The 25,091-nt window shown below is 37.4% G+C and overlaps 1 protein-coding gene across 9 annotated transcripts in view; it reads left to right on the forward strand.

Moving 5' to 3' along the window:
* The window catches only part of SPICE1 (spindle and centriole associated protein 1), a 178,664-nt gene that overhangs the window by 145,293 nt on the left and 8,280 nt on the right, over positions 1–25,091 (forward strand). For 8 of the 9 annotated variants that reach the window (XM_082460167.1, XM_082460168.1, XM_082460165.1 and 5 more), the window contains 6 exons: positions 3,446–3,588; positions 3,800–3,937; positions 4,290–4,555; positions 14,858–14,989; positions 18,281–18,422; positions 19,361–19,585. In XM_082460167.1, coding sequence (XP_082316293.1) covers positions 3,446–3,588; positions 3,800–3,937; positions 4,290–4,555; positions 14,858–14,989; positions 18,281–18,422; positions 19,361–19,585 — 1,046 coding nt within the window. The remainder of the gene's footprint in view (positions 1–3,445; positions 3,589–3,799; positions 3,938–4,289; positions 4,556–14,857; positions 14,990–18,280; positions 18,423–19,360; positions 19,586–25,091) is intronic. The other variant, XM_082460173.1, reaches the window with a different exon arrangement.

The raw sequence follows: 25,091 nt of genomic DNA on the forward strand, positions 1-25,091 counted from the left end.
CAATGATGGAACAGACATAGGATAATAATTATAGACATCCCCATTTGAAAAAGGAGAAAATCAAAGGAAGAAATGGGTCACCAGTCCCAACCCAGCAGGGCAAATTTTATTAGGTTTCAAGGCCTGGTAATAATCCTCTGTGGCTTGACACTTCACCCTTTGGGTCCATGGTTCAATTCTCTGTGCTTGTGGCTCTGGCCTTGGAATCTGTGTCTGTGGATCTAGTCTCTATACCTGCAGCCCTGGCTTTGAAATCATTATTCCTTTTTTCTGAAGCCCATCTTTTCCCCTGAGTAATTTTATCAGCCTGTTTACTATCTGGAGAACTTTAGGAGTTTGACACCCTTCCTTCATTTCATCCTATCTCTGTCCCTTTCAGTACCAGCTTGTAGTATTTCTGATGGTATAACATTGTCAAAAGAGCTTATGGGTCTCCTGTGTATGTCATGGGAAAGCATGCCTTTAGATGAGAGCTCCTCTATTGATCTTTCCTGGATAATCCCGTCTTTGTTGTTGGCTTCTGCTGAGATCATTGAGGGGATCCAGGAGTCACATGCCTCATCTCTTTAGAAGTAGCAAAAAATTATCCAGCTGTATGCTTGTCCTTCTCTCCAGAGCCTGCTTTCCTAACAGTGACTCCTAATTTGAGCATCTTTTGCAATCTGAAGAGTGAGAATTTCTCAAATCAAGTCCTGGTTCCTTTTTGCTTAACAGTTCTTCTCTCAATTTATCTCTTTCCTCTTGCATTTCACTGTAAGCAGCAAGAAGAAAGCAGGCTGCACATTCAGTACTTTCCTTGTAAACTTTGACAGCTAAATATCCAGTTTCATTGCTTACAAATTCTGCTTCCCACACAACTCAGCTAAGTTTTCTGCCACTTTATGGTAAGGTTTGCCTTTTTCCCAGTTTCCAATAACATGTTCCTCATTTCCTTCTGAATCCTTACCAGAAGCTCCTTTAATATTCATATTTCTACCAACATTCTATTTATGATGACATGTTATTTTCTATGATAATATAGGCTTTCTCTACCATGCTCCTCACTTCCTCTTGAGGCCTCACTGGAAGAGTCCTTAACATTCATTTTTTTTTTTTTTTTAATTTATTTATTTTTGGCGCGTTGGGTCTTAGTTTCTGTGCGAGGGCTTTCTCTAGTTGTGGCGAGCGGGGGCCACTCTTCATCGCGGTGTGTGGGCCTCTCACTACCGTGGCCTCTCTTGTTGCGGAGCACAGGCTCCAGACGCGCAGGCTCAGTAGTTGTGGCTCACAGGCCCAGTTGCTCCGCGGCATGTGGGATCTTCCCAGACCAGGGCTCGAACCCGTGTCCCCTGCATTGGCAGGCGGATTCTCAACCACTGCACCACCAGGGAAGCCCAACATTCATATTTTTATCAATAGTCTTTTTAAGGCAATCTCTTTTTCTATCATTCACCTAAAAATAATTCCAGCCTTTACCCATTATCCAATTCCAAAGCTACTTTCACATTTTTAGGTATTTGTTACATAAGCACCCCATATCCAAGTACCAAATTCTGTATTAATTTTCTGGGGCTGTGTTAACAAATTTCTACAAACTTGGTGCCTTCAAGCAACAGAAATTTATTCTCTCACAGTTCTAGAGGCCAGAAATCCTTAATCAGTTTCACTAGACTGAAATGAAGGTGTTGGTATTGCCACATTCCCTCTGGATACTCTAGGTTATAATCCACGCCTTGCCTCTTCCAGCTTCTGGTGGCTGATGGTGTGTTTTTGGCTTGTGTCCACATCACTCCAGCCTCTGCCTCCACCTTCACATCACCTTCTCCACTTGTGTGTGTCAAAACCTCCCTCTGCTTCTCTCTTAAGGATGCATATTATTGCATTAAGGGCCCACTTGGATAGTCCAGGATCATCTCCCTATTTCAAGACCCTTAACTTAATCACATCTGCAAAGTCCCTTTTTAGTCAGGTAAGGTAACATTCACAAGTTCCAGAGATTAGGTTATGGGTGTCTTTTGGAGGGCCATTCTTAAGCCTACCGTAGATAGTATTGTCTTATTTTGTTGTTGTTATTTGATATAACCTAATTCTTAAAAGTATAAACATTAGAGACGGTAATGGGAGTTCAGACTGGTTTGGATTTTCCCAACTTGTACAGAAATCTCATTATGACACTTTTCTTAGGACTTATCCTGAAGGTTGGACTTAGACCTAACTAACACTGTCTTACAGAGGAGTCTTTCTGATGCTTTGATAACTAGCCATAATGTGGATGGACCACATTACAGCCTTTTGTTAACTAAACTTTATAGCAACTAGTGTTCAATGTGCTGTCCACAGGTTGCTTGAAAGCAACTCCTCTAGGTTGAGGTTTGTAGAGCCACTAAATAAGATTTCCCCTTTCCTCTGTCATTGTTGTTGTTGTTTTCCCATAACAGTTTTATTGATTTATAGTTCACATACCATACACTCTACCCATTTAAAGCATAATATTCAAAGATCTTTAGATTTTTAGTATATTCATTGAATTGTGCAACCTACAGTCAATTTCAGAACATTTTCATTACCCTCAAAGAAGCCCCATACTCTTTAATAGTCAGACCCCATTTTCTCCTGAACCTTTCAGCCCAATCTAATTTGTTAGATGAATCCGGGTTTTTTTGTTTTTGTTTTTGTTTTAAATCTCTGTAGATTTGCCTGTTTGGACATTTCCTCTATATAGAATCATGCAGTATGTGATATTTTGTGTCTGGGGTCAGTCACATGTTTTCAAGATTTATCCATATTGTAACATGTTAGCACTTCATTCTTTTTATGGCTGAATAATATTCTTTTGTGTGGATAGAGCACATTTTACTTATCCATTCATCAGCTGGTGGACATTTGGGTTGTTTCCACTTTTAGACCCTCTATCTCTTTTAAATATTAGTCTAGTTGGGGAATAGACAAAGAAATCAGACAACTGGAGATTGAAAAATCAGCTTTATCAGTGATAAAGATGATTACAGCAAAAGGCTTATCTCTCTCACCCCCTACACTGTAGCTCTTCTTCTCATTCCCTCTCCCCGCCTCCCGGAAACCCAGGGGCAGAGTCTGCTCCAGTCACTTTACTTCAGTGTTGAGCAGAGACTGTGCTCTGAGGACAAGCTCCTTCATAGAAACCATGTACTTTCTCTAGAGAAAGAGAGAGGAGGACGTAAGCTATAGCACAAAACTTCAGAAAGGGCAAATTGCTCCTGGTTTAGGAGCCAACATAGCTAGGAAACTGGGAGGGAGATGGAATGATTCCTTCTAACACCAAGAAGACTGGCATTTTAGATTTTTATCTTATAGGTTAAACCAAAACATATTTCTCTTTGATTATGAATTATTAAAAGTTTCTTCAAATCAAACATGTAAACAGTTGAACAAGTTAAATGATAGTACTTATTAATTCTAATATAGCTTGTTGTCCCATAATTTATAGGTTTCTCCACCAAATAAAGGAAGATAATTCCGAGTTAATTAATAAACTACGGACTGATATTCAGCAGAAAGTAGCAACACAATCACAAATAACAACCTCTTCAGGAACTCCATCATCTGCTTCTCCATCAGGAGAACAAAAAGGTTTGGTTCCTGACTGTATTAGTTCTCCCAGAGTAGTAGCTTACTTTATTATGTTCTTTCTTAAGCACAGTAACTTTTTAAAGGAATGTTACTTGAGTTTTGACTGTCTTAGCCTGGTTGAGTAAATACTCATTGACCTGTCGATTGACATGCTTAAAATTTTTTTGTTGTTGTTCACTTGAGATACATTTGGAAAAATTCTCCCTTTTAGCTGCTCTGAATGCTACCAATGCTGTTAAGAGAATCCATACGAGGCTTCAACTGGAAGAATCTACTGAGACTCTAGACTCAAGCTCTGTAGTGAGACAAGTGCTGAACTCAAGGAAGCAAAAACAGCTGCTAAATAAAGGTTCAGTCTCTTAATTGACAAAGTGGGTTATTAAACATGTAACTTGACACAGCTATCTTAGTTTCTTAGTGCATGTCTTTTCCCTTAAACTCATCCAGTTGGATCCTACTAAGTAAGAGTTTGTTGAATGGTAGCCAGGCAATGCCTCCTTTTATTCCATGTAACTCTAGAAGGATGGTTCTCATCCATTCATTATAGATAGTGTAAATCTGGTTCAAACAGTATAGATTCTTTATGAGAAAATGATGATAAGTTCGATAAAAAACCTTTTATAAATTGTGAACAACAGTCAGACGTTTTTCTAGTGTAATTTTTCCCGGTCTTAACATAGAATGACTTCTGTCATTATCAGTGAAAAGAAAACCAGATTCGCGTGCTCCTTCCAAACAGAAGAATAGCGTGTTATCAGCCAGCACAGCCTCCGCACACTTACCGAATAGCAGTAACCCCAGCCTAGATGTCCTCAAGCGCATGATACACGAAGTGGAGCATGAAATGGAAGAATATGAGCGGTGGACAGGACGCGAGGTCCGGGGGCTCCAGAACAGTCAGGGTCTCACCGGCTTCACCCTGTCGCTCGTGAGCTCCCTCTGCCGCCTGGTTCGCTACCTTAAAGAGGTGAGGTTATTAGAGTCTTCTCTTCTGCCAGACTAATGGCAGAAATGGGTAGGTTTTTCCCCTCTGCACTTGAATTATTGCAATCTCCAAATAAAGTATAGTCAAATTTGAATAGCTTTGTTCAAAATACCTCAGCTTTAGATTATCTGTAGTAAAGGTTTATCCTCTTAATTTTCCCCTATATCCTGATACAGATATATCAGATAAGTGATGTTGATTTTAATATGAGCTTTAGTAAAATATGATTAGTTAGGTAAATCTGCTGTAAATAAAATTATATCTTGTGCTAATACTTAATATTACTGTTTGGCAGTTACAGATTAATTAGAACTACTAAACATGTCCTCATTCTACTGCCTTTCTCTGCTTGCTATTCCCACTTCAGTTCAGTTTGGAGAGTGGTATGCCTGTAATCTGTAGACACAGATTAGGAAAATTCTTCATATTATTTGTATCACTGGTAACTTGGGCTTTGCTTTGGTGTCTGAAGTGGGAGACATTTTATTGTTGTAAAAATAATTTATAAGACAAGCAAGAATTGTATCTTTAATTCATTTGTGAATAATAATCAGTCCTCAGAATGCTGTGGGATTAGAAATGGTTATGTATTATACCTTTTTAAAAAACCTATCTAAACTGTTATTTATTTTTTATATATTTAAATTTGTTAAGCAAATATGACCAAAAACTGTTTAAGGAAATTTTATCATTTAAAAAAAGTTGATTCACCACCCTAATTTACATGTATCAGTTTCTCTGGAGATGTCTTCCTAAATTTGCTTTTTAAAAAATTAATTAATTAAAATGTTTACTTCTGTTTTTTATATATATGTTTTTATTTTTTATGTTGGGGTATATTTGATTTACAATGTTATGTTAGTTTCAGGTGTACAGAAAAGTGATTTAGTTATACATATACATATGTCTATTCTTTTTCAGAGTCTTTTCCCATATAGTTTATTACAGAGTGTTGAGTAGAGTTCCCTGTGCTATACAGTAGGCCCTTGTTGATTATCTATTTTATATATAGTAGTGTGTATATGTTAATCCCAACCTCCTAATTTATCCCTATCCCCCCCCGCCAACCTTTCTCCTTTGGTAACCATAGTTGTTTTCTAAGTCTGCTAGTCTGTTTCTGTTTTGTAAATAAGTTCATTTGTATTTTTAGATTCCACTATAAGTGCTATCATATGATATTTGTCTTTCTCTGTCTGACTTACTTCACTTAGTATGATAATCTCTAGGTCCGTCCATGTTGCTGCAAATGACATTATTTCATTCTTTTTTTATGGCTGAGTAATAATCCATTGTATATATATACCACATCTTCTTTATCCATTTATCTGTCGATGAACATTTAGGTTGCTTCCATGTCCTGGCTATTGTAAATAGTGCTGCAGTGAACATGGGGTTGCATGTATCTTTTCGAAGTATGGTTTTCTCTGGATATATGCCCAGGAATGGGCTTGCTGGATCATCTGGTGACTCTCTTTTTAGTTTTTTAAAGAACCTCCATACTGTTCTCTGTAGTGGCCATACCAAATTACATTCCCACCAACAGTGTAGGAGGGTTCACTTTTCTGCACACCCTTTACAGTATTTATTGTTTGTAGACTTTTTGATGATGGCCGTTCTGATAAGTGTGAGGTGATACCTCATTATAGTTTTGATTTACATTTCTCTAATAATTAGCGATGTTGAGCATCTTGTGCTTTTTGGCCATCTGTATGTCTTCTTTGGAGAAATGTCTATTTAGGTCTTCTGCCCATTTTCTGATTGGGTTGTTTGTTTTTTTGATATTGACCTGCATGAGCTGTTTATATAATACATTTTGGAGATTAATCCCTTGTTGGTCACATCATTTGCAAATATTTTCTCCCATTCAGAGGGTTGCCTTTTTGTTTTGCTTATGGTTTTCTTTGCTGTGCAAAAGCTTTTAAATTTAATTAGATCCCATTTGTTTGTTTTTATTTTCATTACTCTAGGAGATGGATCCAAAGAGATATTGCTGGGATTTATGTCAAATACTGTTCTGCCTATGTTTTCCTCTAAGAGTTTTATAGTATCCGGTTTTACATTTAGGTCTCTAATCGATTTTGAATTTATTTTTGTATATGCTGTTAGAGAATGTTCTAATTTCATTCTTTTACATGTAGCTGTCCAGTTTTCCCAGCACCACTTATTGAAGAGACTATCTTTTCTCCACTGTATAATCTTGCTTCCTTTGTCATAGATCGATTGACCATGGGTGTGTGGGTATATTTCTGGGCTTTCTATCCTGTTCCATTGATCTATAAGTCTATCTTTGTGCCAGTACCATACTGTTTTGATTACTGTAGCTTTATAGTATAGTCTGAAGTCAGGGAGCCTGATTCCTCAAGCTCCATTTTTCTTTGTCAAGATTGCTTTAGCTATTCAGGGTCTTTTGTGTTTCCATGCAAACTTTAAGATTTTTTTTTGTTCTAGATCTGCAAAAAATGCCATTGGTAATTCGATAGGGATTGCATTGAATCGGTAGATTACCTTGGGTAGTGTAGTCATTTTGACAATATTGATTCTTCCAACCCAAGAACATGGTATATCTTTTCATCTGTTTGTGTCATCTTCGATTTCTTTCATCAGCATCTTATAGTTTTAGGAGTACAGGTCTTTTGCTTAGGTAGGTTTATTACTAGGTATTTTATTCTTTTTGATATGATAGTAAATGGGATTGTTTCCTTAATTTCTCTTGCTGATTTTTTGTTGTTAGTGTATAGAAGTGCAACAGATTTCTGTGTATTAATTTTGTATTCTGCAACTTTACCGAATTCATTGATTGCTCTAGTAGTTTTCTGGTAGCATCTTTAGGATTTTTTTATGGGCCATGCGAAGAACCATAAATATTACTTACTCTGCAGGCAAAGGGAAATCCTTGACCTGTCCTCAACAAAGGAATGACACAATAGATTAACATACTGAACCTACCCAGGTTCTGCATGGCGGACTCATTGTAGGAGAGCAGAGCTCCCACTATTCTTTCCCCACATCATTGCAAGGAATAATGGTTCTGCTTTCTCTGAGAAAAAGCAAGGAGTGAAAAATACCTCCACCTTCATTAGGTCCAGAAGCTCCACCTGGGGAAGAACTTTTCACTAAATGTAATCACTGATTTCCACTGGACTGCTGATGAGATCTTTGTTAAGTGAAACATATTTCCTCAGTTCTTACACCTGAACATATCTCCTCTCCCTATTATTTTACCTAGAAGCAATAACACTGTCCAAAGATATGCAGTTCTAGCAGGAGTGATAGTGCACACGTTCTCAAGCAGGACACCTTTTGGAGTGATTCAGAAATTACAGCCACAAGTCTGTAACAAAGAGAAATGGATATGGCAGCTCTCTGAAAACAATAATGCATCATGCAAGTAAACATTATTACCAGGAGTTGGATACCAAATATGTGTAAACTAGGACAAGCACCTGCACTAAACTTCTGCTTCTCATCACTTGGCCCATTGAGTCTCTATGTGTAAGCAAGTATCAGAAAAAGATGTTTGGCGCTGCCATGACAATAAATCTAACAAAGTTGGAAGCATTGAAGTCTGTGAATTATTTCCCAAAATACAAACCTAAAGCTGGAAAGAGTTGTATTCACCTGAGGCATTTCCGTGAAAATAAATTAAATATTACATAAAAGAGACAATGGACATAATCAGTGTCCAGATTGATATAGGATTTTTAGTGACTTTCAGAAGACACTTATGATATGCAAAATTGCATTCTCTTCTTGTTTGTAATTATTATACTGAAATGTATTGAACAAACCCTTTGATGTAAATATTGAAGCAGCTATTTGCTTTTTAACACAGTAGTGCAAGGTCATTTCTCCAAAGTGGGGGGAAAATTAAAACTACATGAGAGAGTAGCTCTGGAATGTCACACTGATGTTAAGGTTACTATTTAGATTAAAATATCAGTTTCAATGACTATGGAAAAAATTGAAAAGCATTTTTCCCATTTAAACTCATCAGACAGATAATACCAAAGTAAGGACATGATTTTCCCCTCGGCTCTGGTTAGTCTCGTATGCAGAAAATGTATGGATAATTTTTCAAGCTTATCAGGGCCTATAGACATACTGACTACATTGTTCTGCAGGGCACAGATCCTACTGGCTTGAAGAGATACTGCAGAAGCCTATCAGCTTGATGAATGTACCTCTCATGTTTTTGTTTGCTGGTTGAGTACATAGATCAAAAAGGTGGCATGTCTTTTTTTTTTTTAACATCTTTATTGGAGTATAATTGCTTTACAATGGTGTGTTAGTTTCTGCTGTATAACAAAGTGAATCAGCTATATGTATACATATATCCCTATATCTCCTCTCTCTTGCATCGCCCTCCCGCCCTCCCTATCCCACCCCTCTAGTTGGACACAAAGCACCGATCTGATCTCCCTGTGCTATGTGGCTGCTTCCCACTAGCTATCTATTTTACATTTGGTAGTGTATATATGTCCATGCCACTCTCTTGTGTTTGTGGTTTTTACAGTTTTTTTCTCGTAGTTGATTTCTAATCTCATAGTGTTGTGGTTAGAAAAGATGCTTGATATGTTTTCCGTTTTCTTAGATTATTGAGGCTTTCTTTATGACCCACTGTGTGATCTATCCTGAAGCATGTTCTGTGTGTACTTGGGAAGAATGTGTATTCTGCTTCTTTCGGGTGGAGTGTTCTATAAATATCAATTAAGTACATTTGGTATAATGTGTAATTTAAGGCCTGTGTTTCCTCATTGACTTTCTGTCTGGATGATCTGTCCACTGATGTAAGTGGAGTGTTAAAGTCCCCCACTCTTATTGTGTTTCTGTAGATTTCTCCTTTTATGGCTGTTAGCATTTGCCTTATATACTGAGGTGCTCCTATGCTGGGTGCATGTATATTTACAATTGTTATATCTTCTTCTTGGATTGATCCCTTGATCATTATGTAGTGTCCTTCTTTGTCTCTGGTAACAGTCTTTATTTTAAAGTCTATTTTGTCTGATATGAATATTGCTACTCCAGCTTTGTTTTAATTTCCATTTGCGTGGAATATCTTTCAGTCTGTATGTGTCCCTAGGTCTGAAGTGGGTCTGTTGTAGACAGTATATATATGGGTCTTGTTTCTGTATCCATTCAGCCAGTCTGTGTCTTTTGGTTGGAGCCTTTAATCCATTTACATTTAAGATAATTACCAATATGTATTTTCTTATAGCCATTTTGTTAATTATTTTGGGATTGTTTTCATAGGTCTTTTTTCTTCCCTTCCTCTTTTGTTCTCTTTTCTTGTGATTTGATTATCTTTAATGTTGTATTTGGATTCCTTTTCCTTTTTTGTCTGTATATCTATTGTAGATTTTTGGTTTGTGGTTATCATGAGGTTTTGATATAGCAGTCTATATATATACAAGATTGTTTTAAGTTGCTGGTCTCTTAATTTCAAATGCATTTCCAGTATCCTGCATTTGTACTGTCCTCACGATTGTTGATTTTGATATCATATTTGTGTATGGATGATTTCCTACCTTTACTGTATGTTTGCATTTACCAGTTAATTTTTCCATTTGCAATTTTCTCATTTCTTGTCATGGACTTTTCTTTTGCCCCTAGAGAAGTTCCTTTAGCATTTGTTGTAAAGCTGGTTTGATGGTGCTGAATTCTCTTAACTTTTGCTTGTCTGTAAACCTTTTGATTTCTCCATCGAATTGGAATGAGAGCCTTGCTGGGTAGAGTATTCTTGGGGGTAGGTTTTTCCCTTTTATCACTTTAAATATATCTTGCCACTCCCTTCTGGCCTCAGAGTTTCTGCTGAAAAATCAGCTGATAACCTTATGGGGATTCCCTTGTATGTTATTTGTTGCTTTTCCCTTGTTGCTTTTAATATTTTCTCTGTCTTTAATTTTTGTCAATTTGATTAACAACTTATTGACCAGAGATGTATTAATACATCTTTTGTTACTTGAATGTTATTGACCAGAGACGTATCAGTACGTTTTTAGAAAGTGATACAATTAATATCACTGTGTGAAGTTGTTAGGGCTTAAAATTGATCAACGGTTCATTATACAACTTGTGATTGTCATTATCATTCACGTTTTGCTCCATTAGGTTTTTATTCCAACCTTCTGTAAATTATAATGCAAGTTTATTATCGTAAAATCTTCAAAAATTATGCATCATGAAATTTTGAGTGAAGAAGAATTTTTCGGTGAATTTTATGCAGATACTTTCTCTGATTGTCCTAATGACATATATACTAGTGTCTCAGAAGATGATAGTTCTTCATAATATAGTTCTGATTCAGAAGATTATTAGACCAAGAAAAAGACAAAAAACCTTAGTGATTGATTCTGATACAGAAAGTGAAAATGAAACTCACAGTGCTGGAGAGTGCTTCTTTGCTTCTACAGAAGAGTGGGTTGAAGGCAACATTTCACAAAAATTAGAAGACTTTACGGGTGTGTCAGCTGTAACTATTGAATGTAATAACCCACAAAGTGTTAGTGAAATAGCAGAATTAATTTTTGGTAACGACTTTTTCGAGTTGGTCGCTTCTCAAACAAACTTGTATCACCAACAGAATGAAAAATCATATAAAAAATATGATAAAGCATTAAAATGGGCTGACGTAAGCAATGGTGACATGAAGAAGTTTCTTGGATTAATAGTTTTGATGGAACAAATAAGAAAGTCACACTGGAAAGAATATTGGTCGACTAATCCCTTACTTGAAACACCTATCTTTCCAAAGATTATGACAAGAAGAAGGTTTGAACAAATAATGACATTTCTTCACTTTAATGATAACTTGGAAACTCCACGTCCTGCAGACAGAATTTCAAAAGTTAAATCTCTTTTGGATTATTTTCTACCAAAATTTGAATCGATCTGTGTACCCAAACAAGAGCTATCACTTGAGGAGGCAGTGATAAAGTGGAGAGGACGACTCAGATTCGAAACCTATAATCCCAGAAAACTTACAAAATATGGAATTTTGGTCAGGATGGTTAGCGAAAGTGAAACTGGATACACATGCAGCCTTGAGATTTACATGGGTGAAGGAAAGAAACTGCAAGAAACAATATTATTGGTCCTACAACCTTATCTTGGTTCATGGCACCATATTTACAAAGACAGTTATTACAACTGTGTCCACATCTGAAATATTGTTGAAAAATAAAACCAGAGTTTGTGGGACTATAAGAGAGAATCGTGGTCTATTAAACCAATTAAAGGCGAAATCTAAAAATCTACAGAGGGAAGAAATGACATTCTTACAGAAGAGAGAAGTGATTCTTCTTATATGGAAAGACAAGAGGCTAGTCCGCATGGTGACAACTATTCATGATGCCCCCATAGCATCTACAGGAAAAGAAGACAGGAGGACTGGCCATCAGATAACTAAGCCCACTTGTATATAGAGTATAATAAATATATGAAAGGAGTTGATCAGTCTGATCAAATCTGTCAAACTTCAGTGTCCTCTGGAAAACTCGAAAATGGTATAAGAAACTGGGTTTCTTTTGAGTAATTGCGGTTTATTCAATGTATTTAAAATTTACTGTAGCCTTAATGCACAGAATAAAATGACCTACAAGTAACTTTTATTAGCTAGAGAAGGACCATTCTGGTGAATGTAGTGGTAGTCCTGCACCTGGTCCTTCTTGTGGCGTTTCTAAAAGAGCCCCCTGCAAAGATCCACCTTGTCAACTATCAGGTAAAATAAAAACATATTCTAGAGGAAATAATACCCACAGGACTAAAAAAAAGTGCTGCCAGAAAGTGTAGCATCTGTTCTTTCAGGGGAAAGCACAATGAAACACAGTATGTTTGTAATAGATGTTCTGTTCCCCTGCACAGAGGTGCCTGCTATACTGCCTATCACACTCTAACAAAATATTAGAATGCTTTAGTAAGACATGTACAAAGTTTCAAATAAATACATTAAGTGCAAAAAAAAGTTGTCAGTATTTACTCAAATGCGAGTGTTTCCATATTCACTTACATAACAAATTGCCGGCCGCCAGTGTTAGTTTCTGCAAAAATCCCCTGGTCAGTAATGTGTTAATATGTGTCTTGGCATGTTCCTCCTTGGGTTTATCCTGTATGAGACTCTCTGCGCTTCCTGGACTTGGATGACTGTTTCCTTTCCCATGTTAGGGAAGTTTTTGGCTATTATCTCTTCACATATTTTCTCAGGCCCTTTCTGTCTCTCTTCTCCTTCTGGGACTCCTAAAATGCAAATGTTGGTGAGTTTAATGTTGTCCCAGAAGTCTCTTAGGCTGTCCCCATTCTTTTCATTCTTTTTTCTTTATTCTGTTCTGCGGCAGTGATTTCCACCATTCTGTCTTCCAGCTCACTTATCCGTTCTTCTGCCTCATTTATTCTGCTGTGGATTCCTTCTAGTGTATTTTTCATATCAGTTATTGCATTCTTTATCTCTTTTTGTTTGTTCTTTATATCTTGTAGCCCTTCAACATTCCTTGTATCTTCTCAATCTGTGCATCCATTCTTTTTCCGAGATCTTGGATCATTTTTACTATCATTACTCTGAATTCTTTTTCAGGTAGACTGCCTATCTCCACTTCACTTAGTTGTTCTGGGGTTTTATGTTGTTCCTTTGTCTGAAACATAATCCTCTGTTGTCTCATTTTGTCTAACTTTCTGTGTTTGCAGTCCCACAGGCTGCAGGATTATAGTTTGTCTTGCTTCTCGTGTCTGTCTCCTGGTGGATGAAGCTGATCTAAGAGGCTTGAGCAGGCTTCCTGGTGGGAGGGACTGGTGCTGCCCACTGGTGGGTGGAGCTGGGTCTTGTCTCTCTTGTGGACAGGGCTGTGTCAAGGGGTGTGTTTAGAGGTGGCTGTGGGCTCAGGAAGACTTTAAGCAGCCTGTCTGCTGATGGGTCAGGCTGTGTTCCTGCCCTGTGGGTTGTTTGGCCTGAGGCGTCCCATCACTGGAGCCTTCAGGCTGTTGGGTGGGGCCAGGTCTTGGCATCAAAATGGCAGCCTCCAGGACAGCTCACACCAATGATTACCCAATACCTCTGCCACCAGTGTCCTTGTCCTTGTCCCCACAGTGAGGCACAGCCACCCCCACCTTCCCAGGAGACCCTCCAAGACCAGCAGGTAGGTCCGGCACAGGCTCCTCTGCAGTCACTGCTTTTTCCCCTGGGTCCTGGTGTACACAAGACCTTGTGTGCACACTCCAAGAGTGGCGTTTCTGTTTCCCCCAGTCCTGTGGAGTTCCTGTGATCAAGCCCCCCTGGTTTTCAAAGCCAAATGTTCTGGGGGGGTTCCTCCTCCCAGTGCCAGACCCCCAGACCAGGGAGCCTGACACGGGCCCAGAACTCTCACTCCTGTGGGAGTACTTCTGCAATATAATTATTTTCCAGTTTGTGGGTTGCCCACCCAGCAGGTATGGGATCTGACTGTGTCGTGAATGTGCCCCTCCTACCATCTCGTGAATTCTTATTTGCCTTTGGAAGTAGAAGATCTTTTTTGGTAGGTTCCAGTCCTTTTTTGTCAATGGTTGTTTAGTAGTTAGTTGTGATTTTGGTGTTTTCATGAGAGGAGGTGAGCTCAGGTCCTTCTACTCCACCATCTTGTAGAGATCTATCTAAATTTGCTTTTTAAAGATTTAGTATACTGTCAGACTTGTGATAGTCTTAACATTCTTCTACCCGGTAGTTAGGAATCTCTAGGAATGTACTTTTGGCTCTCTGAACGTATTACAGGCTTAGAAGCCTGTACTTTTTAGTTAATCACTTGCTTTACAAAGCTAAATCATTTAAATCTGTTTTTTATTTTTAATTATATTTTAATAAACTTAATTTTTGAATTGGTGATACATTTACATGGTATGAAATTCAAAGATACAGGAGAATATACGATGAAAAACCTAATTCCCACTCCTAACTTCCATTTAACCTGTTTCCTTCCTTGTAGCCAACTATCATTACCAGATACCAGTGTGTCCTTCTGGAGATGGCCTACATACATTCAAGCAACATGTATATGTACTTCCTTCCACTCTCTTCTATAAAAATTGTAGTTGTTTAATTCTGTATACCATTCTGTTCATTGTGTTATATTTAAAGAAGGGAAGAGGATAAAGCAGCACATTATAATCAACTATAAACCTTTTAATAAAAATATTTAATTGTCATTACTGTCACATAATATATATTTTGTAAGTATTCTCTTCTTTGACAGCTTTGAGTAGAAACTTTTAGTTTTCAACATGTGATGCTGTGGATGGGAGTTTATTTGACATTTTTTTTTGTAGAGTGAGCTCCAACTGCGTAAAGAAGTAGAGACAAGGCAGCAACTGGAACAAGCATTAGGCGAACATCGAGAGCTGATTGATGCTCTGACAGCTGAAATTCTTCTCCTTAGAGAAGAAAATACTGCTACCCAGGTACTTAGATGAGATCCCAAACTTTTCTGTGTTTAGTAGTATAAAGCCTCTTTACAGATGTATGAGATTCTCTTCTTTGCCTTTGATTTAGTTGTGCTGGCATGATTACTTAGTGCTTCTTTATTATCATCAAGAGTAACTTTTATGGAACATTTATTATATTGGAGGTACTATAGTAGAAACTTGGACTACAAATAGTGTAGAATAAGTCTACTATCTTTAAGAAACTTACTATTTATTGGGGAAGACAGAATCTACATTTAAATGATAACTACCAACATTATAATAGTTTATCCAAAACGTGAAATGAGTTATGAAATGAGTTCTGATAGCTACTTTTCATTTCAAAACAGCAGAGGATACCCTTTGAGGAACCCTCCTATAACATGCTGTTTAAAGTTGTTTATAGTATCTTCAGTATGTTTATTCATCTTTTTGTTCTCAAATAGTGGTCATTATTACTTTTACTTAACAGCCAAAAGAGATTAGAAAATAAGTAGTTAGTAAACAAGTTATGTTTGTGTCAGTGGACATTAGATATAAGACGTAATTTTTTTTATTGATATATAGTTCACATACCATTTAACTCACCCTTTTAAAGTGTGCAGTTCAGTGGTTTCTTAGTATATTCATGGAGTTGTGTACCAGCACCATTAGCTAAGTGCAGAGTATTTTCATTAACCCGAAGAGAAACCCCATACTCATTAGCATTCACTCTCCATTCTTTCCTCCCCTCAACCCCTGGTAACCACAAATATACTTTATGTTTTTATAGATTTGCCTAATCTGGATATTTTATATAAGTGGAATCATGCAATATGTGGTGTTTGGTGTCTGGCTTCTTTCACACAGCATAGTGTTTTCAGGGTTCATCCATGTTGTCACGTGTATCAGTACTACATTCCTCTTTATTGCCCAATAATATTCTACATATTATATGCTCTACCACATTTTGCTTATCCATTCATCAGTTGAAGGATGTTTGAGTTGTTTCCACTTTTTGTGTGTAATGAATTAATAATGCTGCTATGGACATTCATGTACAAGTATTTGTGTGAACATATATTTTCAGTTCTCTTAGGAAGATAGTACACTTTTAAAGTATACTAATACGTTCAACAAATCTTTATTGAGCACTTACTGTGGGCCTGGAACCGTTCTAGGTGCAGGAAATACAGTAGTGAACGAAAAAAAAAATCTTGGCCCTCAAGGAGCTTATATTCTAAATAAACACACCCCCCAAATAGTGAAGTATATTGTAAGTTAGATGGTTATTATGTACTATAAAGAAAAATAAAGCAGGTAAGAGGCATAGGAAGTGCCCAAGGTGGGAAGGTATAAATGGGATGGGCCATGTCTGTCTGAGGAGGTGACATTGAGCAAAGGCCTGAAGGAGGTGAGGAAGCGAGCATGCTGATAGCTGAGGGAAGAGCACTCGAGGCAGAGGAACAGAAAGGGTAAAGGTCCTGAGGTGGGAGCTTGGCTATTGAGCTCAAAGCCATCAAGGAGACCAGGGTGGCAGGAGTGGGATGTGGGAGAGGGAGCGCAGGAGGAGACAAGAGCAGGGATGCCAGATCACATGGGGCCCTGCAGGCTGAGTGAGGACTTGGGCTTTTGTTCTGAATGAGATGGGAAACCACTGAAGGGTTTTGGATGGAGAAGAGATGTGATCTGAGTTAAGTTTTAAGAGAATCACTCTAGGCTGTTGTGTTGAGATTAGATCAGAGATCACTGCCCTAGCTCCATTCAAGCCCTTAGTGCCTCAGGACACTCCTAGACCAAAGAAATACCCAACAGTTCCATTTATTAAGTAGTTAGGTTCAAACAACTTAATAAACATTTATGTCTTTACAGCTTGGGTGCTGTGTGAAAAAAATAATACATGTAAATTGATTGAAAAAGTCTTATTTTTATCATGATTAAATAGCCACAGTTATTTACTAATGGAATATGTATACGTGTTGTACATGAAGCATTGTACAGCTTCTCATAGATTGGAATCATATTGGACACCATCAATCTTATTTCCTATTCCACAATCATTTTTATGCAGTGTTGCTTTTTAGCACAGCAACTAATGAAAACTCAGCCTCACGAAGATATGACATCATCAGAAGGAATGTATCTTGACCTGATGTTGAATCTGTAAACACTTTAAGCTAGTAGGCAATGTCCCTCGCATTGGCAGGTGGATTCTTAACCACTGTGCCACCAGGGAAGCCCCTTAATATATTTTGAAGTCAACCAGTAGAATGTGCCAATGGGTAGGATATGGGGTGAAGGGGAAGATGCGAGAGAAGAGTCAGAGTTTTGGCCTGAGCAGTTAGAAGGATGGAGTTGTTATTGATGATGTGGGGATGTTCAGGAGGAGTTTAGTTTTGTGTATTTTAAGTTTGAAAAGCCTATGTGAGTTCCTGGTGGAGATGCTGAGTAGGCCACTAGATCCATGAGTGTGGAATTTGGGAAAAATTTGGGCGGATATAAAAATGTTTAGTATACTTCATTCAGCAGTCCTACTAATAATATTTCTGACTTCTGACCACATCTGATTTTTATCTAATGTCTGTTCATCTTGGAGATATCTATGTCTGTTTGTGTATATACCATTGGCCCTTGAACAACACTAGTTTGAACTGTGCTGGTTCACTTATACGTGAATTTTTTTCAATAAATATGTACTACAGTACTACACAGTCTGTGGTTGGTTGAATCCACAGATGCAGAACCTCGAATATGGAGGGCCAATTGTAAAGTTATACATGAATTTTCACTGTGCAGAGGGTCGATGCCCCTAATTCCCGTGTTCAAGTGTCAACTGTAATATATATACATATATATATACATATGTGGTGTGTATATGTATATTTATATATATATATATATATAGTCTCTTAACACTATTTTATATACATTACCATAAATTTTTATAATGCTCATGTTTATCAGTTTAAATGCCTATATAATATTCTGTTGAGTTTCCTCCACTTGATGTATCTCTCGGGGTAGCTCCAGAGTCAGTAGTGTATCATCTATATAAAGAGATTTTGTAAATTGAAAGCCCTATGAAAAGGTAATTCTTATTGTTGTAGCAGTGTATTTTTTAATTAATAATATTCCATGATTTATTAGACCATTCTTCTATCATGGAATTTTAAAAATATTTATGATTATATGTTTTAATGAATGCATTGTTTTAGTATTTGAAAGTCTGAAATGATATAGTTATACATACCTAGGTGATGATTTGTTGTCTGATATGCCAATGATATTATTTTGTTCATTTTTCTCTAGGCAAGACTTCAGCAGTACATGATCACAACAGATGAGCAGCTTATATCACTCACACATGCCATTAAGAACTGTCCTGTGATAAATAACAAAGAAAGTCAGGCATTAGAAAGGGGAGCCACAAGTAGAAATATGGACAGTCCAGGTGAGTGGAATAACCTTATTATCCCAGATTGGGATTAAAATACTTATAGAGAAAACAAAACTAAACTTGTACGTAGTTATTGGCTGTTTATGTGTAAACAGCATTAACACTATTACATTTGCCACTGCTACTTCCAGCTAATATTTATTGGATACTTGCTCTATGCCAAGTACTTTCACAGTGTTTTACATGTATTATCTCGTTTAATCCTCATAATATAGCTTTCATTTAATTTTCAAGAGTTCTTCACTCAGTCTTATGAGGTAGGTGTCATTGTTACCCCCATTTTTTAGATGAGAAAACTAAGGCTTAGAGAAAGTGTTGGTAACTTACCAAAGTCACAGAAATAGAAAGTAGAAGAACTAGCTTCCTAGACATGTGGGAATTTAGTACCAGCACCTTTCATTATGGTGCCCCAGGTTCGGAAGAGGAAGAGATGGTCATGGAAAGAAAAAAAAATACTGACTTTCAGAAATTCCTAACTTTAGTTCATTTGTGGTGATGCTTTGAAAACCTTTTTTTCACCTCATGTGCCATCATTATATGCCATAGGCTGAATAGGACATGTAGGATTTTTTACTTCTAAGTAATATTTTGATGAGTGTCTCTGTGTGGAAAGAGTTTTATGTATTTAGGCGCATTTTCTTAGAAGGGATTCTAAGAAGTGGCTGACTCTAAAATTTAACTTGCATGAGATAAACTCGATGGTGAGGGCAGGTCTTCAAGGGCAGTGCTTTTCCCAAAAACAGCCACTCCTTCCCAGTGCTGGCCCCCCAGGAGCTTTGCCTGTGAGTGACTGCCAAATGAGGATATGGACTAGAAAGTGAAGGCTCCGGAGGCCCCGTGATTTTTCCCCTCTGCGGAAATGCATCTAAGTATAAACACCTGAAATGCGCTCATAATTCCTTTGAGTACTCATAGCCTCTCATCTTCTTCAGAGGGTCCAGCTGTAAATGCTAATGTCTCCGTGCCATTGATGTTCAGAGGGGAAGATGTGGTTGAATTCCCACAGGAAGATTTGCCTGTTAAACTGTCTCAGGTGCCAAACCCTCCAGAAAGTGGGAGTCTGGCCAGCAGTTTTCCAGGGCACGTATGTGAGCCAGCAGTATTGTTAACACCGCCCAGGCAGAAAAGCAACTCAGAATTCTCTCCTTTGCAGGATGGTAAGCAGGCTTCTTCTAAAGCTATAAGGCAGCTGTTTTTTTATGCTTCATATATGTAAAATATTGTGTTCATTTTTCCCTGATAAACAGAATTTTAAAAGATACTGATTACCATACCTAATCTTTAAGCTGAAGGCGGGTCTTTCAGGGTGGTTTATATCATGTGTATTATACCTATGGTGAAATGTGACAGGGAATTTCATTATGTATCTGTTCCATCAGACATTGTAAATATTAATTAAACTCAGATCAAAGGACCAAAGTCCTGAGCAATGAAATGCAGAGTAAGGGGAATACCATTTGTGTCTATGGTCCAGGGGCACAGGAAGGGGTAAGAAACAAGGGGAGATTGTACTCCGGAGAGTAAGGAAAGTTTAACCAAGGAAATGAAAGCCTATGTATAATTAAAAGTAGCTTTAGAATTACTTTTGCAGCACATATAAAGAGAACTTTGAATAAAATATTAAAAATGTATTATTAATCCTTAGCTCATAGGTTCTTAAAACTTGGAGCCCATGATGTTCCATGGACTCCTTCACTGTTTGGAAAATTATGTTTATTTGTCCACATGTACATTTTTCTGGAGCTGTAGCTTTCATTTCATTTTCAGAAGAGTTCTTCAATCAAAATAACTACATTAGACGTTCCTCCAAAGTTTTTAGAAAAATGTTATTCAGCCCTGATTTGCCTAAATTTTTCTTTCTTTAAAAAGAGTGTTTATATTTTTATGTAGAGGAACAGAAGAATAATTTTTATTGTCATTAGGACATACAGAATTTGTCAGATTTTCTGCACTTCGTTTCCCTTAGAGGACATGAAAAGACCATAAGAGGTTAAAGAAAATGACAAATCCTTGCTGTTATAAAATTTGTTTTGGCATTTACAATGCAGATGTAGAGTTTGTCAGATCTGTGTGGTGCAGGGGGACAGCGCTAGGCTGAGGGTTAAAAGTGCTGGAGTCTTGGCCTGCCGGTCCGGTGACTAGCTGTGCGTCATGGGGCTAAGATACCTCTCCTGGACTTTAGTTTTCCTGTCTCTCAAATGAGAGTCTTTTCCTTTCTCTTTAATGTCCTTCCAGCTCTACACTTCTGTGATTTGATATTTCCTCTTTAGAGGTCTAGTAAGTATTATTAACATTGGCTAGATTTATGAAATATAATTTCAATTCTGATTTCTGTTCAAGTTAGCTTTTCATTCCTTAAAGTAATTTTTCAAATGTTTGCATGTTATTAATGGGCTTGCCTAATGATCTGTTATGAGATATTGTAAATTATTTTTCATTGGTGATAATAAGGTAGCTTGAAATCCTTTTAAAGAAATAATTATAATAAATATTTTTACTCTGCAAATATATTAACTCTTCATTAAAGCAAATTATTCAGCAGTTCAGGATTGCTCTAGACAACATTTTGTTAGCATCTTCAGCAGGTTCTGCATTGAAAATTATACTGCATATTTCTTTTACAGTGTGCAGATAGAACTACTTTGGAATATGTATTCTGAATTGGTGAAGTTTTATTAGCATACTTTTCAGCATTTTCTTTGGAATGCTCACATGTAAAGAGTTCAGTTAAACTGAACATGCAGACAGAGATGAGAGGTACATAGGGTGCATCATCAGTGTTCCGTTATGCTCTAGAACAACTGTTCAATAGAACTTTCTGTGATGATAAAAAATGTTCTATATCTCCCCCATTTAATATGGTAGCCACTATTAGCCTTATGGGACTGCTGAGAACCTGAAATGTAGCTACTGTGACTGATGGAACTGAATTTTAAATTTTATTTAATTTTAATTAAAGTTTGAATATGAATAGTCACATATAACCAGAGGCTACCATATTGGACAGTGTTGTTCTAGAATTTCCCATCATAAATACTTTCCTTTAGCTACTAATCAATTTCTACTTTCTTTTTTAACCATGCTTCTTGAAAGAGTGGAATACATATGCTGTTTTCACTTTCTTATCTCCCATTCACTTTTTAAAGTATTAATTTAATTCATATTTGCAGGTGGTTAAAAAAAGCACATAGAAAGATCTCCTCCTCTACCTCTAGGCCTACCTCAAGAGGCAGTTATTTTTATCCCAGTTTGATTTCTGTTTATCTGATGGTGGTCTTAATAATTAACATAAAATATTTTTACATCTCTTTTCTTGAAATATCAACTTTACACAATCATTCTAGACTCTCCCTTATTAAAGAAGAGGGTTTAATTCATCTTAACACCTGCCTCTCTTCTCTATCTAATTTGGATAATTATATTTTTATTTTTAATTCTTCTGTTGCAGAACTTTATGACTTTAAATGCTTTCTATTTCTTTTTCATTAATTTCAGGTAGTATCTATTAGCTTTCTGCTATGAGAGGAGAACACTAACTCCCCTCCCTTCCTTCTTCCTCTCCTTTGTTTCCACCTCCCATCTTCAGTCACCTTTACCTTTCCTTTGGTAGTATCAAGTTTGATAACATTTACAATGTTCCATTACAATTATGTCTTCTCTGTCTCATCTATAGATGGATACTGACATTGAAAACAAATAACAATTACATTTTCTTTTTGGGTCCATTGTTACTATCAGTCCTTGTGCCACACAAAAGGAAAAAGTTCATAGTATGAAGATCAAGGTGAATTCTTATTTCACTTCATCATTTGCTCAGAATGTTTACTCTGTGTTTATACTGTGATTTTCTTGTTCTGTTTTTATTTTGCCTGAAGATTCAAATTGCTTTTACCATCTTGTTGACAAAAGTATAATGTGCTTTCACCCATTTCATTTGCACGTCCTTTAGTCATTCCACTTTCACACCAGAGATACCTTCTCAGAGCCCCCCAACCTCTGTTCCAGTCTCAACGGATTGCTTTCTGGGCCTGTTGCACAGCTCTTATCCTGGGACTTGCTGTTATCACACTTTTTTAAAAAATATTTATTTATTTATTTTATTTTTGGCTGCGTCAGGTCTTAGTTGTGGCACACAGGATCTTCGTTGTGGCACGCGGGATCTTTCGTTGCGGCATGTGGACTTTTCTCGAGTTGTGGTGCACAGGCTCCAGAGCGTAGGGGCTCTGTAGTTGTAGCACACAGGTTCTCTAGTTGTGGCTTGCGTGCTCAGTAGTTGCAGCACGTGGGCTTAGTTGCCCCACAGCATGTGGGATCTTAGTTCCCCCACCAGGGATTGAACCTGCGTCCCCTGCATTGGAAGGTAGATTTTTAACCACTGGACCACCAGGGAAGTCCCTGTTATCACACTTTTGGTTTGGATCCACTGCGTCCTAGATTCCATTTCTTCCTCTTTTTTGGTTTTCTCCCTCAATTTTCTGAAAGAAGTCATCAGAAGGAGTATATAGAAGGTAAACTTTGAGTTTTTGAAAATCTGAAAATATTGTCATTTTTCTCTTATACTTGATTGATGATTTGGCTAGAAATAGAATTCTAGGTCCTTAGTCCCTTTTCCTGAGAAATTAAAGGCATTGTTCCATTGACTTTTAGTATCCAGTGTTGCAGTCGAGATGTCTAATGTCATATCGAAATTTTATTTCTTTGTATTTTTGACCTACTTTTCCTCTGTGGAAGCTTTTAGGATCCCTTTATTTTTATTCTGAAATTACACAGCGTGTATCTAAATGTGGGTTTTTTCCTCATTATACTGTGAGGCACCCGTGGGACCTTTCTGTCAGAAGACATGACTTTCTGCAGTTTGGGGAAATTACATGTTGACCTTCTGGATTATTTTCTCATGTATTTGGTCTTATATCTTCCTTCTTATATTTTGGAAGTATTTTTCACTTTATATTCAAGCCTGACTTTTACATTTTTGTATTTCACCAACCATATTTTTAATTTCCAAGCAAGGACCCTTTCTTATTTTCTGATTGTCCTTTTTTCCATTGCTGCTCATTATGAATGCAGTATCTTCCAGAAACTCTCTTCTGAGGAAACCAGTTAAAATTTTGTTGCATTTTCCTCTGTACCTGAATTTTCTTTCTTCTCTTCTTAGTCTGTTCTATTTATCTATACTGGCTTTTCTTTTTTGTGCTGCTGGCTTTCCTCAATGTCTGGTCATCCTTTATTGTCCATTCATATTTAAGAATAAATGACTAGGTTGAATAGTATAGGTAGTTGGCATAAGTTTTCTCCTCTATGATGTAGGTAAGGCTGGGTCTGTTTTCCCAGTATGTTTTGTCTTAAGTAGTTGCTTTGTGCATATGGGCATGAGATGTTAACTGCAGGCTTCCTATAGCATATGGAAGCAGGATCCAGAAATTCAATTGGGTCTACCACATTTGGTCTTCCCAACCCTGTTTTTGTTGTTTTCAAGGATAGGTGTCGGAAGTGGTGAGCAACAGGTTGACTGACATAACTATAAAAGACAAGCTTTCAAGTAATTCCCCAGTTTAGCCCTACTTTTCTCTTTCTCTGTACCTGTCAGCTTTGAGTCTGCAGCCTTTTCAGTACTCCCCAGAAGAAACTGGCTTTACCTGTAGCTTCCTTTTAATTAATAGACATATTCTGGACAGTGGCTTCTGCACAATTTCATTCTTTCACACACTTCCCATCCACTCTCAGTCTTCCAGAAATGTGTTGAAATACCTAGTTTGCTACTGCTTCTCCCCAGACCATTATCTTTACTGGTGTGAGTTTATTTGTGTTTATATTTCCTTACTGTCAGTTAAAGAAGGTGAGATAAATGTATGCTCAGTCTGTAGTCTTGAAATAGAAGCATCTATTCCCCCAGTTCACTCCCATATTGGTTATTCTACCTAAATCACTCTTGCTAAGGGCTCCAGTGGCCAATGTGTTGTTAACTCCACTGTGCACTTTTCTGTCCTTATGTTTCTAGGTCTTACAGTAATATTACACACAGTTAACCACTGCCTCTTTGTTTCCTTGAAACCACATTCTTGTAATATTTCTTTATCTTTCTGGCTGCTCCATTTCAGTCTGCTTTGCTAGCTTCTCCTCTTTTATCTGACTCTAAATGTTGAGTTCTTCGTGTCTTGTTACTGGTTTCTTCTCTCACTCTATTCTTTCTCTCTAAATAATCTCACTCGTTCTTGTGGCTTCCACAAGATGTTACGGAAAAACCCAAATGAACTTTTTGGCCAACCCAGTATATGCCAGTGACCTCCAGTTTTGGATCTTAGCCTAGATAGTCTCTTGAGTTTCTGACCCATGTTTCATCTGCTTGGATGGATATATAGGCACCTTAAACTTAGCATGTTCAAAACAATTCTTAATAATCCTCCTTCCACCAAATCTGTTCTCCTTGTCTTTTCCATCTCAGTAAATGGCATCACCATCCATTCACTTGTGCATGCCATCTTGCTCTGTGCGTTTCCCTCACTCCCTACTTTCAGTTCATCACTCTCAGTTTATTGCCAAAATATTTCTCAAGCGTATCTACTTCTCTCCATCTTTATAGCAAACATACCTTAGTCAAAGCTACCATCGTCTTTCTTCTTGACTACTACAGTTGCTTATTGGTCTCCCTACTTCTATTCCTGG

This window comes from Balaenoptera physalus (genome assembly GCF_965194825.1).
Source record: "Balaenoptera physalus genome assembly, chromosome: 4".
In the NCBI taxonomy this organism is placed as follows: domain Eukaryota; kingdom Metazoa; phylum Chordata; class Mammalia; order Artiodactyla; family Balaenopteridae; genus Balaenoptera; species Balaenoptera physalus.